We start from the raw sequence: 13,618 nt of genomic DNA on the forward strand, positions 1-13,618 counted from the left end.
CTGCTCATCAAAGCCGTCAACCCTCTTCCCTGCCGGCACAACAAAGAGGTGAGCTGGTTCATGTGTGTGTGTGTGTGTGTGTGTGTGTGTGTGTAAATTGCTTCTTTTTATATATTTTTTGATATCTTATTATTATTGGTGGTCCACAAGGCTGTCCCTTTCCACTGGGGCTGACAGGGCTAAGAGTGTGAATGACGTGTCATTCACCTACATTCGTCTGCTGGTCACCAAACCAGCTGTTCCCCATATGGAAAGAGGTCAGAGCTTGTAGTGGATTGATCTTTGGGTAGGACTGAGACCATTCACACACCGCACACTGGGACAGTGAGGCCATAACCCTTCAGGTTACATCCTGTACTTACTTGCTGCTAGGTGAACAGGGGCTACACATGAAGAGATTCTCCCAGGACTTGAACCCATGCCTTCTCGGTTGTGAGCCGAGCATGCTGACACTAAGTGGTGTGCATGTGTGTGTGTGTGTGTGTGTGTGTGTGTGTGTGTGTGTGTGTCTGTGTGTGTGTGTGTGTGTGTGGTGCCTTGTCTGGGCCAGCTGATGTGAGATTGCTGGCCTAGTATATAAATAGATGGGTTTTTTAAGCTTTAATATTTTATTTGATTGATATATTGCCTTATTCTTGTGTTTCCATGTGTGTTTTAAAATGACTAATATCAAGGTTGTTATCTGATCCCTACTACTGTTCTCTACATACACACCATTTAGGTCTTCACGTGGTATAGGGAATATAACAAAGGTGACATTTATAAAATTCTCAGGATCATAATTAGGATAGAACAAGACACAATGGGTTCAAGCTTGAAAATAGTTAGAGAGGAAGAAATTGGTCCTCAGATGGAGTAGTAGATGAATGGAATGGACTCAGTAATCAGGTTGTTAGTGCTGAGTCATTGGGGAGCATTAAAGGATTAGACAAATTTATGGATGGGAATGATAGGTGGATATAGGTAGATATGTTTCATACAAGGATGGCTTCTTGCAGCTCCCTTAATGTTAGGTTATGTTTTTATGCATTGCTGTACTTAGAGGAACTCTTTGAACCCTCCATGCTGCAGGTGGGAGGTTGTGGCAGAGTATATCAACCAACACAGCCACCAGCATCACCAGGCTGGCCAAGGAGGTGCTCAATAAGGCCAAGGAGCTGCAACACTCAGACAAGCACATGAGGGAGGCAGCCAACAAGAATGCCTACCACAGCATGGAGAAGGCACAGGCTCGGCAGGTGATCAGCGACGCCACAGCCTCCCAGAGATATGACAGTGAGTTCTTGCTGTTATGCTGACATTCAGATCATTCTTTTGCATCTTTGTGTAGTTTTATATCATGTTGATGCTTGGGTAATTTCTCATTTCTCTTTTTATACTAATTAATTATTACCATGAGTCTTCTCTGTATGAACTCAAGAGCTTTCTCCCTTCTCTGTGTAACTGCTGTGAATTGTCTTTTAGCTCTATGCAATATCACCAGCTGAGCTGTGAATCAATTCCAAGATATTTTAAGAAAAAACATGTTTTTAGGCTGATGTTAGATCTTTCCTTTGTGCAGCACCACAGGAGATGCTGGGGATGAACACTGCTGCTTGGGGAGCTGAGGAAACAGAGGTTGCTGGAGCAAGCCCTCAAGACCTATCCAGTCTCTACTCCTGACCGCTGGGACCGCATTGCCAAGTGTGTCCCCAACCGAACCAAGAAAGACTGCATGAGGCGCTATAAAGTCTGTATATGTGTGTGTGTGTGTGTGTTTGTGTGTCTGGTGATGTGTTGCTTGCTATTCCCTGTATGTGAGATTGTGGAGAAAACAAATCAGGTTTATCTTGTTTATGGAGTGACACACTCTTTCTCTCTCTCTCTCTCTCTCTCTCTCTCTCTCTCTCTCTCTCTCTCTCTCTCTCTCTCTCTCTCTCTCTCTCTCTCTCTCTCTCTCTCTCTCTCTCTCTCTCTCTCTCTCTCTCTCTCTCTCTCTCTCTCTCTCTCTCTCTCTCTCTCTCTCTCTCTCTCTCTCTCTCTCTCTCTCTCTCTCTCATGCATTTATCTTTTGATCTGCTTTTATCTTTGTGGTCCCTCCATAAATGCATGGAGATGTAAGTGCTATGTGTGTGTGTGTGTGTGTGTGTGTGTGTGTGTGTGTGTGTGTGTGTGTGTGTGTGTGTGTGTGTGTGTGTGTAGTGAAGGTTTTATATATGTGTGTGTGTGTGTATGTATGTAGTGAAGGTTTTATATAGTGCACAGTAGACACTGATGTTATTGTAACTTTTAAGTCTTATTCTCACATGATGGCATTTCAGGAGCTTGTTGAGATGGTGAAGGCAAAGAAGGCGGCTCAGGCTGCTGCAGTGGGAAAAAAGTGAGGAGCCAAACCCTGCTGTCTTCTTTCCTTTGTGAGTTCAGATGTAGCAAATTCTTGTAGCTGTTGTGTGAAGCAATATTGCTATCTGAAAATCTATCTCTTGTTCTATTTTTAAGCATTATGTCTCAGCAGTGCCACTTTTGGACTACCTGAATTGGAGGGGCAGCTACATATATTGATGGGGACACAAAAGTGTAGCTAGGGATCTGTTTCTTTCCCCTCCACTTCTCCCTTTCTCTCCTTTATAACCTCATCCCCCAACTCTTCCATCTCTTCCATCACACTTCACTTCCACTGCTTCCAATAAGTTGTCATGCAAAAAGCAAAATTAACACTTGGAAAAGTATTTTTAAGTGCTATGGGAAAACTGCTAATATTGAAAATTAATGTTGATAAGTGCAGAATTCTATACATTGCAGAAAGCAGATGCAAAACAGCATGTGCTTTTCCTTATCATCATAGTGTAGCTCTGGAGGACAGAAGGGCAATCTCCATTAATATGGCAGTAGCCACAAGGAAGCCACTTCCTGAAGAATGAATGGATCTGTGGCAGTTGTATAAAAAATTACAAGACGTGTGAAAAAGTGTGCGGTGATTGTGACTATAATAAGAAGTAATATGCAATGATGACCATGTGATTGCATACAAATGTGTACCTTCTTAATTTTCTAAAGGAAAACTACAGTCTTAAGTTTGATTTTAAAGTAACACTAAATTTACAAGGTGGGTAAGAGTAAAGATGCCACATGAAGAGCTGCAGGTAAATGCTGTGATTAGTGTAGATCCTAATGAAGAGTTACCATAGAAAATACACAAACATCATTGAGACAATAGTTGTGACTTAACATGCTTATACACATTCACAGGTCCTTGATACACATGATTCAAGCCTGACACTTGAGGAATATTACTTTGTAAGTAATGGAGGTGCAGCTCAGAGGTGTTTCAGAATATAGCTCTCAGTGGCTGATGCATGGAATAAGTTCATGATGCGCGATTCAGTACCTCAAATAAGTGACTCAGTCTGTGATATAAGTAATAATGCAAGCTGTTGAATCATGGACGTGCGCCTCAGAATGTGTGACCTCGTAGCTTTGCCCGGACCAGCATAGTCAACCCTAACCTAGGCCAACACAGCCAGTAATAGCTTTGTGAAACACCAAAATATAGATAATCATTATTATCATCTGCAGCCACCATGCTCACCCACCACCTACACAAAATTTAATGTCTTCCACTGGTATATATATATATATATATATATATATATATATATATGGTCATGTGTGTGTGTGTGTGTGTGTGTGTGTGTGTGTGTGTGCTATAATTTTTGTTCATTGTTCGCATCTCGCTATGCACTCTACCTTCCATCATATCTTCAGTTTTAAGCTTTTCGTAACGACATCATAAATTTGTGGATTGACTTTTATTTATTTATTTATTTATTTATTTTGTAGATCAAACCTGCTGTTTGGGTGTTCCTTTTTCACGTGATCGCATATCAGGGTCTTCTTTGAAGTATAAAGCACCACGTTATCTGCGACCTTTGATTTGTGACAGATATCATATGGTCATTATTAATAAAAGGAAGCAGATGGTAATAGTGAACTGCATTACATAACCACGCATCTGTCGCTTTGATAAACCAATATGCAGTATTTCTGCTACTACTACTACTACTACTACTACTACTACTACTACTACTAGTAGTAGTAGTAGTAGTAGTAGTGGTAATAGCTGTAGTAGTACAAATACTATTTCGTATGACACAGAGACATGAGAAATAATAATAATAATAATAATAATAATAATAATAATAATAATAATAATAATAATAATAATAACAGTAAAATTATACGAACTTAACACTGTTAGGCTCGTAGTGCGGAAGGTTGGCGGGCAGTAGCGGCCAATCAGACAGACGGACGTGTAGGGGAACTAAAACTACAGATAGCGACCTGATATCTACCCCGCCAGCCTTCATGATTGCGCTGAGGTACCCCGCCATCCAGATAAACCTCATTTGGCCCCAAGCCCACTGCACACACACGGTAATTCTTGTAGTGGTGTAATTGTAATGGGCGATTGTTGTTTATTTACTAAGTGGGTGGTAGTGTGTAGGATTGAGATCGTGGTGTGATGGTGGGTTATAGTGGGGGTGGTGTGGGTTATTGACACTATAACGCAACACTGCACACACAAACAGACGGTAAATTTTCTAATGATGTAGTAGTAATGGACTGGTGTGGGTTATGCATATTGAGAAATGGGTGGTGGTTGGTAGGATTGAGGTCATTACTATCGGAATGGGGCTGGTGGTTGTGGAGAGTACTGCGGGATACGTACACTTTATATTAAGCAACACAACACACGTTACCTCATTTCCACACACAACTCGCCCCCGTGGACAGTTATGGTTTGTCATTTGCCAGTCATCCTCTATTTATACTTGTACACGTCAAGACGAGCCCTGCGGCAGACAAAACAGACTTAGTACTGAGTGATGACAAGCTCTCAGGTGCTGGTTTGTTTATCTCCCTCAGTGCGGTGATGTGACTGATTTTGTGGCGTCAGCTGATAGTCTGAGGTGGCAAGGTGGCATCTGTCAACAGCAGTCGGGTGTCTCCTGCAACAGTGAAAGCATTTGTAAACAAAGTCAAGTGCCACGTGAGAGCCTTGACTTTCTTGTCTGTATAGTTGTGTAAATAGGGTGAAGCGGTTCTTGGCTTGTGTTGTCTTTAGTATAGAAATGCTTACTTAAACTTTTAGAGAGGATGGCTTGCTGCTGTTGACAGTTGCCACTTCACAGACTGAGAATGATGCCTTCATACTGTAAAAATCTTAAACATTGCAACAACACAATAGGTATAGAAATTAATTGCAGTACTGTATAGTAGGTTAAAAATTGCACATGTATGGGAATGAGCATGTGGCAATGGAAGTTGTGGCTGTCTTGAGCTGTTTTATCCAGTACACTCATCATAGGGCCTGGGTGAGCCACAGGTTGTGATGTATGGCAATACACTTCTCATCAGTGATCAAGCTTTTGGAATCACCTTATAGAAGTATTACAGCATCCTTCTCATTATTATGAGATTTTCATCTTTCTGCTTTGAAACCAGCTTGCAGTGACCTCACATTTCTGGTCAGTCAATCTCTGCTTTAGCAAGAGTGACTACAATGTTTCATTGAGTGAAGAGTCACGTACCGTGACCTTTGAGCTGCTGTAGGTTCAACTCGCTAGTATTGGTTAGAGGCAGTTATGATGTAGGGGCATAAATGTAATGCTTGTGCAGTGCCTCCTTTTGTAACGTGTCATGCCATTCTTGATGTGATCAGTGCAGGATGATAAGACCCGGGTCACATTGACTCCATGTATTAATTGAATCGATCAGATCCTGAGAACGTGAGAGAATGTGAACCAATTCTCATGAGGGTAGAAAGTAAACTGGTAATGTACAGCTCAGCCTTACAGAAACAACATTGCAGATTTATGTCAGTGCACAGATTTACTTATCCTTTAACTGACCATGCAGATGAATTTGTCTGCCCATGAAGCTTATTAAGTAGGAAAAATCTACAGTTTTTGCCATGTCTACTTGGATGAATTTGTTGCCTATCATTCTCTCTCTCTCTCTCTCTCTCTCTCTCTCTCTCTCTCTCTCTCTCTCTCTCTCTCTCTCTCTCTCTCTCTCTCTCTCTCTCTCTCTCTCTCTCTCTCTCTCTCTCTCTCTCTCTCTCTCTCTCTCTCTCTCTCTCTCGTTTTAGGTATTGGGACCATAGCGTCTGTCAGGAGCCAATATATTTTTTTGGATTCTTTTTAATAAGCATTCTTTTCCTCTTTAAAGAACATCTTACAGTTTCATTATCAGATTACTGAGTATAGTGTTTATCACTGAGCTCATGAAATATCTTATCAACTATTTTGCCTGTGATAAGGATTAAGATGATGTGACACTGCTCTACTTGAGATGATATCCTCTCTGTGATATCTATGATGACTCCAACATACATCTTTGATTTTTTTATATTTTTTATGTGATGAGACTGGTTTTGCTGCATCACCATTGATGCATCTGATAGTTTAAGTGTATCTGCAGATCTTGACAGTTGCTTTTGTGGGATTCTAAGAACTGACTTGCTTGAACAAAAAACTGCCTTGATGCTGGTGACTTATTTGATGATGTGTTGAGCTTTATTTATCACAAGGTACTTGAGGCATTCTCAGTCTGGATATCTGCAGTTTAACGTACATAAGAAATTTACAGCATACATACTTCATTGTTAACTGAATAGTATTGTCTTGTGATCTGGTGCCTGTGTATTTGTTTTTCATATGCTTCCTGTGGGAGTTGTTTCAACACCTCAGTAGATTGCTTGCACAAGTTAGTACTTAGACAGGAGGACTGACAGCACACCCATGCTTATGTTCCCTTTTCAGGTGTTGCCCTTTAGGTAGTGAGGAGAGACAGGTACCAGCAGGAGCAGTAGTGGTAACAACAGCAGGATGGGGAGCTTCAGCAAGATCCTGCCATACTCCTGCTATGAGCTCGGCCACTGCTGGAAACACTCGTGCTCCTCAGCCTCCTTTGAAATCTGTATCATTGGGTTCATTGAAAGCATCAAAATCTATGGTGTGGTGTACTTGGTATGTGACCTTTTTTTTTTTTTTTTTTTTTTTTTTATGTTAGAGGGATACTATCCTCATTGTGTCTAGTAAACTTTTCTGGCAACTGCACTGGCTTCCTAAGCTTGATGGAAGTTTAGAATATAATTTAAAAAGGTAACACTTGGCAGTAAAGGGGTGATTGCGATAAAATATTGCATTGCATCTACTGTAATTTTATTTTGGCTCATTAGAATTATCTACAGTTACTGAAAATGTGTGTGATGGTGTCATTAGGTGACAAAATGTTAAAGATTACTGTTACTATATTGGTAAAAAGAGGTGAAAATGGATTATAGCTATGCATAGAACTTTTCATATCAATTACCTTATGCCATGATAGATCTGGTGTAAGTAGAGTGTGAGGTGAAGGGGAATATGATTTTGCTTTCTGGCTTCAAAGGTGGAAGGAAGACTTTGATCAGGAGTTAATAATTTTACTTGCTTGCTTTCTTTATTTCTCCTTTTCTTTCCTTTTTCTTTTGAATTGGGAATGACACTTTGTATTTTGAGGTTTATCTTTGTAATATTAATGACTTGCATTTGTTTGCATGCAGCTAACCAGTCTTGTGAATGCTCGGAAAATAAGTATGAAGTATGGAAAAAAGCTCTTGAAGAACTACTTAACAACATCAGTTTGTTTCCTGACAGTCAATGCTTTTGGGTACATTGGCTCCTACTGTGTTGTCAGGTGAGCATGCCAGGTGTGGCCTTTCCCATGCACATGTTGGGGCAGTTTGGAAGTAGTAAGTGTAATATACATGCTATTATACTGAGTGTGTCATGCTTGCTTTTACTCTGGGAAATTTATATGAAACCATGGAGTTGCATAACAAAGTAATCTTTTTCTGTTTATTTACTTATTTGTTTATTTATTTTTTATGTTTTTGTGCATGGATAGTCAATTCATTAAGATATAGTATAGTTTATGTGAATGAATACACATTTAAGTAGTCAGTGGTCATAGTGTGTTGTGATCAGCTCCCACAATTCTTGTTACTACACAAACCAAGTATAGTGCATGAGTTCTTGTTGGTTAGTTTGGAGAGAGGAGGTGACCATAGGATATTGATGAAGGACAGCCATTGAAGCACTTCATCATTAGCATATAAAATGACAAAAAAATTAGTATTTTCCAGTTGGAACAAGATAAAATACTGTAAAATTAGTATTTTCCTGTTGGAACAAGATAAAATACTGTAAAATAGAAAATACTGTATTTGACAGTTTATAAGACATATGGGGTTATAAGATGCATCTCAGTTTGGGCAGGCATTGAAAAAAAAAAAAAAGATAAATAAATGGGTTTAAGCTCTGTATATGAAGTGAAGGATTTAACCTGACATTTGATGCCCTCTCATATGTATTCAGATCCTTATTAGATTCCAATATTTTTCCTTGGGAAATTTTATAATTTTGTAACTTATACGCCATTGTGTACACGTTGTTTCTGTGACCCCATTATGTTGGGGAAATGGAATCTGGAAATTTTAAACACTATTGCATAAACTGTATTGCATGATTATTGTGCAGACCATCACCATGAGTCACCCTACTTTGTGACTCTCTTTTCACTTATAAAATCTTTTGTTATGTTAGGTTTTCTGAAAAAAATATAGTTTCTCATTAGCTTCAAGTTTTGTTGAACACACATGCGAGATAAAAATGTTAAAAGATAGGCATAATTTCTGTTGTATGAAGGTGTATCTTACCTAAGGAACGCAGTGAACCTTGCATGTGTTGCCAGGTTTGATGTTTAACTAATGGTGAATTTGTTTTGGTACAAACAACGTAAGCATAGTCACTTAATTTCTTTCTGACTGGTGTTATTTTATGTGAATTACCATTAAGTATGATCTGTTATACATTGTTACCTTACAAAAAAAAGAGTTGTTTTTGAGATTTAGAAATGATCATCACTTTGTTTACATGTGTGAAGATGTTTGTGGTTTGATTTAAGGGCCACTGTTGCCATAGACTTACTACTAGCCACTGCCCCAGAGCTGAACCTTGGCCTTATAAGACGCTGGCTAATTTTCTGAGACTTTTTTTAAGGTGTGTCTTATAAGCTATCAAATACGGTAGCTGAAATTGAGTCACCTCTATGAAATGTCAAATTGTTTAATTGTTAATGATATGTTTGTTGTTTACTCCCACAGACACATTCTGCAGCACTTCAACTTTTTCACAGTCTCCTTTGTGCCAGGGTTCATTGGCAGCCTCATGGCCATCCTAGTGGAACGGCCAGCACGACGAACACTCCTGGGCATCTATGTTACCAATGTGGTGAGTGCCAACGCTGCTTCTTCCCACCCTAATTTCTATTTGGGATTGCTCTTTACAAAAGTCTTCTTCAGATGTTTCTGCTTTGAGGCATTCTTTCATCTAATCCTTTGTCTCTTGTGTCTTCATTGACATGGTCCTTCCATCTGATCCTATGTAGGTCTTCCTCTTCTTCGTGCTCCTCTTTCCACAGCTCAAGGTTCACCCCGGGGAGGTCGCGACATGACACTCGGGGGTTCCTGGGGGTGAGGAAGGGATGAGGGGATAGCATTTTGTCTGTGTCTGTATGTGTGTGTGTGTGTGTGTGTGTGTGTGTGTGTGCAGGAGCAGTACTTACAGGAAGGGGTCTGGAAAGTCAAAGACAGACCGCTGTTCACTTTCCACATTGTCACAGTTGTCACACAGAAGCTTGGCCAGTGTCACCTGTAGAGAAGAGACACACTTGAGCTCATTTGTTTGCTGCTAAAACACTTAATTTGTTAAGTAAGATCAAGATAAGTTAGCTAATTTGATTAGTAAGGTTAGACATAACTAGATTTAGGACAGATTAGGTAATTAAGTTAAGTTTTGAGTAGATTTGGCAAGGTTACTTAGATTTTAAGTTGATTTGATAAGTAAGGTGATTTACTTTTACTAATGCTACTATTATTTCTACTACTATTATTCCTTTCTATCCTATGGCTGACTGGGATAAGAATGTGTGTGTGTGTGTGTGTGTGTGTGTGTGTGTGTGTGTGTGTGTGTGTGTGTGTGGCTTGTGTGGGATTGCCAGCCTGGTATATAAAGAGAAATGAACTATTGCTATTACTACTACTGCTGCTCACCACCCACAGACAGAGATACTACTGCTACTATTATTACTATTACTACCACCACTACTTAACACCAACAGAGATACTATTACTACTACTGCTACCACCACCACCACTCATTACTCACAGATGGATAGACTACTGCTACTGTTACTACCACCACCACCACCAAGGAAGACCCACCTTTCTTATTTCAGTGAGCTGAGGGTCGGTGAAGCGCACAAGTGGGTCAGCATTCTCATACCAGAACCGGTCACAGCAGCGGAGGTTCCTGAACTGAATGCCAAGGATGCAGCCGAACGTGGGACCGACCAGTCCACCGTGCAGCGGCGTCTCAATCAATCCACCAGTGAACAGATCTATGTCATCCACGTGTGCGTACGTCCGTTTCATTCGCTCGATCACCGGCCTCGCTATCTCCCTGTGCAGGTCATCAAACGACCTCGCCCTGGTCAGGTTACAGAGGGCCCTGTACTCATTGTAAGGCTGCAGTCCATGGTCTCTGCCTCGCTGGATGTTGAGGGCAGCCAGGTCCAGGCCAGAGAATGGCTGCCGCTTGTCTTCAAAGAGATGGTTGGTCACCTCATCTGTCAAGAACTGGTCCAGTGTCTCCATGGACACAGTAGTCAGGCCGTGGATGATCTCATCAAGCATCCCAGGCTGGTAGAGTAGGTCTGGGTTGAAGAAGTGTTCGCTCAGCTTGACAGGAGGGTTGCGCTTGGCAAATATTCCATCCATGCGCTCCAGGGAAGGCTTGAGTAGAGAGTGGCCAAAGCGGAAGGCTATGCCAAATTCATTGAGCACTGTTGGGTTGCAGTATGCATCGTAATCTGAGAGAGAGAGAGAGAGAGAGAGAGAGAGAGAGAGAGAGAGAGAGAGAGAGAGAGAGAGAGATAGTCATTAGGAGTGCAGTGTGTTAGAGGGAAATGTTGCACACACACACACACACACACACACACACACACACACACACACACACACACACACACACACACACACACACACACACAGACACACACACACACACACACACACACACCTAGAGTCAGCTGGCCTGGCATGGAGCGGGTCAGGGGGATGCAGAATGGCTGGCCAGATGATATATTGACAGGAGGGAAAAATGGATCGTTCTGAGGAATGGCTATGGGGAAACACTCAGGGTGGACTGTCTGGGGAGAGTCACATCTGCGGCAATCCAGAATCGAGTCTTGGAAACCTGGAAGAGAGAGAAGTGAATGTGTTTAGTGGGTGAGGTGAAGAGATGCTGGGCCAGGAGTCAGTGTATTTACAGACATGAAGTAAAGAGAGAATAGGTACTTTTTTTTTTTATCAACACATACACAGTTAAGTTAATATTAGAAAACATATACCTGTTAACACTAGAATGAGAAAGAGAAACATGAGATTTGATAACTAATGGAAAAAAACAGATAATGATAAACAACAAAGATAGATTAGGTTAGGAACAGACTAAGAAAATATATAGTTTTAGTGACAAGTATGCAGAAATTAAAGAAAACTAGACATATAAAGATCAGGAGACAACAAATCAATAGTTTATCAGACCTTGGAAGCTACAACTATGTAAACACACACACACACACACACACACACACACACACACACACACACACACACACACACACACACACACACACACACACACACCTACCTTTGTTGATGGGGGTGAAAATAATATCATGGTCAATAAACTGGCCCCACTGCATGACCATTAGGGTATAGCGGACATGCGGTGCAGACACGTCGTTGTGCATGTTGGTGGAAATGAGCCGAGGGGAAGGGAGAGGCTTGCCGGTGACTGAAGTGACGCGAGGTTTAGACAGACCTGGGGATGACAAGAGAAGGTTTAGGGGTACTTGAGTGTATTGTAAAGAAATTCATTTGTTTATCTATCTGTCAGGCTGGCAGTCCCACAGAAGGCAAGGTTTGGGGATACTTGATTGTACTGTAAGGAAATTGGTTTGTTAATCTATCTATCTGTCAGGTTAGCAGTCCTATAGAAGATAAAGTATGGGGGTACTTCAGTGAGAATTAAGTTTATATATCTATCTGTGACACTGGCAGTCCTATACAAAGCACAGACAAGGCACCACACACACACACACACAATAGTAACAGTAATATATCTATCTGTCTGTCTGTCTATCTACATACAAGGCTAGCAATCCCACAGAAGCCAGCCCAGACAAGGCACCACACACTCACACACACAATAATAATAGTAATATATCTATCTGTCTGTCTCTCTGTCTACATACAAGGCTAGCATTCCCACACAGGCCAGCACAGACAAGGCACCACAGACTCATTTACAAACATATTTATTTATACTCTTTCCTAACTTTATCAAGCTTCAGTTCTTTATTTCTTGTCCTGTCCTGATTACTGACCCTGAGAATTTTGCTTATGTCATCCTTGTCATGCTCTCTATATCACTTTGGGACCTCTAGCTGACTGAAATGACTTCTCTCTGATTCTTAACTTTATAAAGCCTGAACACATTATTTATGTTCTATCCCTAACACTAATACAGACACATAGACATCTATCTGATCTACTCTTGACTTTATCCCTTATTTCATCAAACTTAAACACTTAATTTCTTCACCTATCCCAAATACCAACACACACACATGCACACACACATATATATACACACATACACAGACATACAGACAGACAGACACTCACCGTTTTCATAAGAAGGACGTAGGAGTCGACTTTTTGCCCTGAACGACTTGCCGAAGGACGGGAAGTTAAGATTATTGCACCACCCTGTAGCTGTGCGGAAACGCAAAGTGTGGTCGCAGGGCAGTGTCTGGTCGTCACGCTCAAACACGCTAGGAATTTCCGTGATATCGCTGACGTCGGTGTTAGGCAGAACCTCCATCAAATCCAGTACGTTGTTTGGGGAACCTGACTCGATGTCTTTGAGCTGGCCGTCTGCTGCCCGAGTCTTGCGTGACCTGGCTCTGGTGGTGGAGAGACTGTCAGTGGTGAGGCGTGGTAGACAAAACTGTGGTGTTTTTATCATTTTCTCTGTTGTTTTATTGTTTGCTTGGCTTTCTGTTGTTAATTATGGGAAATTTCTGCTGTTTTTGTGTCTTGTTCACCTCAAAATACATCAGTCTAAGGCTCTGAATAACCCTTTCACTAACTAATGCACTCATCTATCACACAAACACATACTTGAATCTTCCTGAGGTCTTGCAGTCAATCTGGTTGGTGTCGGCCATGAGGATCTGGGTGTTTGCCGGGCCGCGCTGCACCTTGAGGAGGCCGCCAGAGAAGGCACGCAGCTCGTCACTCTCCTCCTTGCTGGACCCGTAGATCACCGACCCATCAATGAAGGATGTCACTTGGTTGATCTGTTCTCTGGGGCCTGTGTGAAGTGTCACCATTAATAAGACTAGTGAAGCAACATTACATAAACTCAGTGATAGTATTTATGATAGCTCTCTGATAATTTACACC

General features: G+C 41.2%; 2 protein-coding genes across 11 annotated transcripts in view; one reads left to right on the forward strand and one right to left on the reverse strand.

Annotated features, from left to right (window-relative positions):
• The first annotated feature begins 21 nt into the window (after positions 1–21).
• On the forward strand, positions 22–10,899 carry LOC135098742 (transmembrane protein 135-like). Of its 10 annotated transcripts, none has more exons than XM_064001134.1 (8): positions 22–48; positions 1,072–1,275; positions 1,562–1,729; positions 2,301–2,393; positions 6,804–7,010; positions 7,586–7,719; positions 9,188–9,314; positions 10,321–10,899. In XM_064001134.1, the coding sequence occupies exons 5-8, from the start codon at positions 6,870–6,872 to the stop codon at positions 10,321–10,323; spliced, it is 405 nt and encodes a 134-aa protein (XP_063857204.1). In that variant the 5' UTR covers positions 22–48; positions 1,072–1,275; positions 1,562–1,729; positions 2,301–2,393; positions 6,804–6,869; the 3' UTR covers positions 10,324–10,899. The 10 variants fall into 10 exon arrangements, with proteins under 10 accessions (XP_063857204.1, XP_063857213.1, XP_063857210.1 ...); XM_064001143.1 differs by having other exon boundaries at positions 6,818–7,010; XM_064001140.1 differs by lacking the exons at positions 22–48; positions 1,072–1,275; positions 1,562–1,729; positions 2,301–2,393 and adding an exon at positions 4,225–4,358.
• The window catches only part of LOC135098737 (peroxidasin-like), a 5,946-nt gene continuing 265 nt past the window's right edge, over positions 7,938–13,618 (reverse strand). Inside the window, exons 2-7 of the mRNA XM_064001129.1 lie at positions 13,334–13,526; positions 12,836–13,116; positions 11,796–11,969; positions 11,163–11,339; positions 10,307–10,953; positions 7,938–9,734 (exon numbers count right to left, since the gene is read on the reverse strand). Of these exons, the coding sequence (XP_063857199.1) occupies positions 9,645–9,734; positions 10,307–10,953; positions 11,163–11,339; positions 11,796–11,969; positions 12,836–13,116; positions 13,334–13,526 (1,562 nt within the window). The 3' untranslated portion in view covers positions 7,938–9,644. The remainder of the gene's footprint in view (positions 9,735–10,306; positions 10,954–11,162; positions 11,340–11,795; positions 11,970–12,835; positions 13,117–13,333; positions 13,527–13,618) is intronic.

The sequence above is a fragment of the Scylla paramamosain genome, unplaced genomic scaffold, assembly GCF_035594125.1.
Source record: "Scylla paramamosain isolate STU-SP2022 unplaced genomic scaffold, ASM3559412v1 Contig78, whole genome shotgun sequence".
Classification (NCBI taxonomy): Eukaryota; Metazoa; Arthropoda; class Malacostraca; order Decapoda; family Portunidae; genus Scylla; species Scylla paramamosain.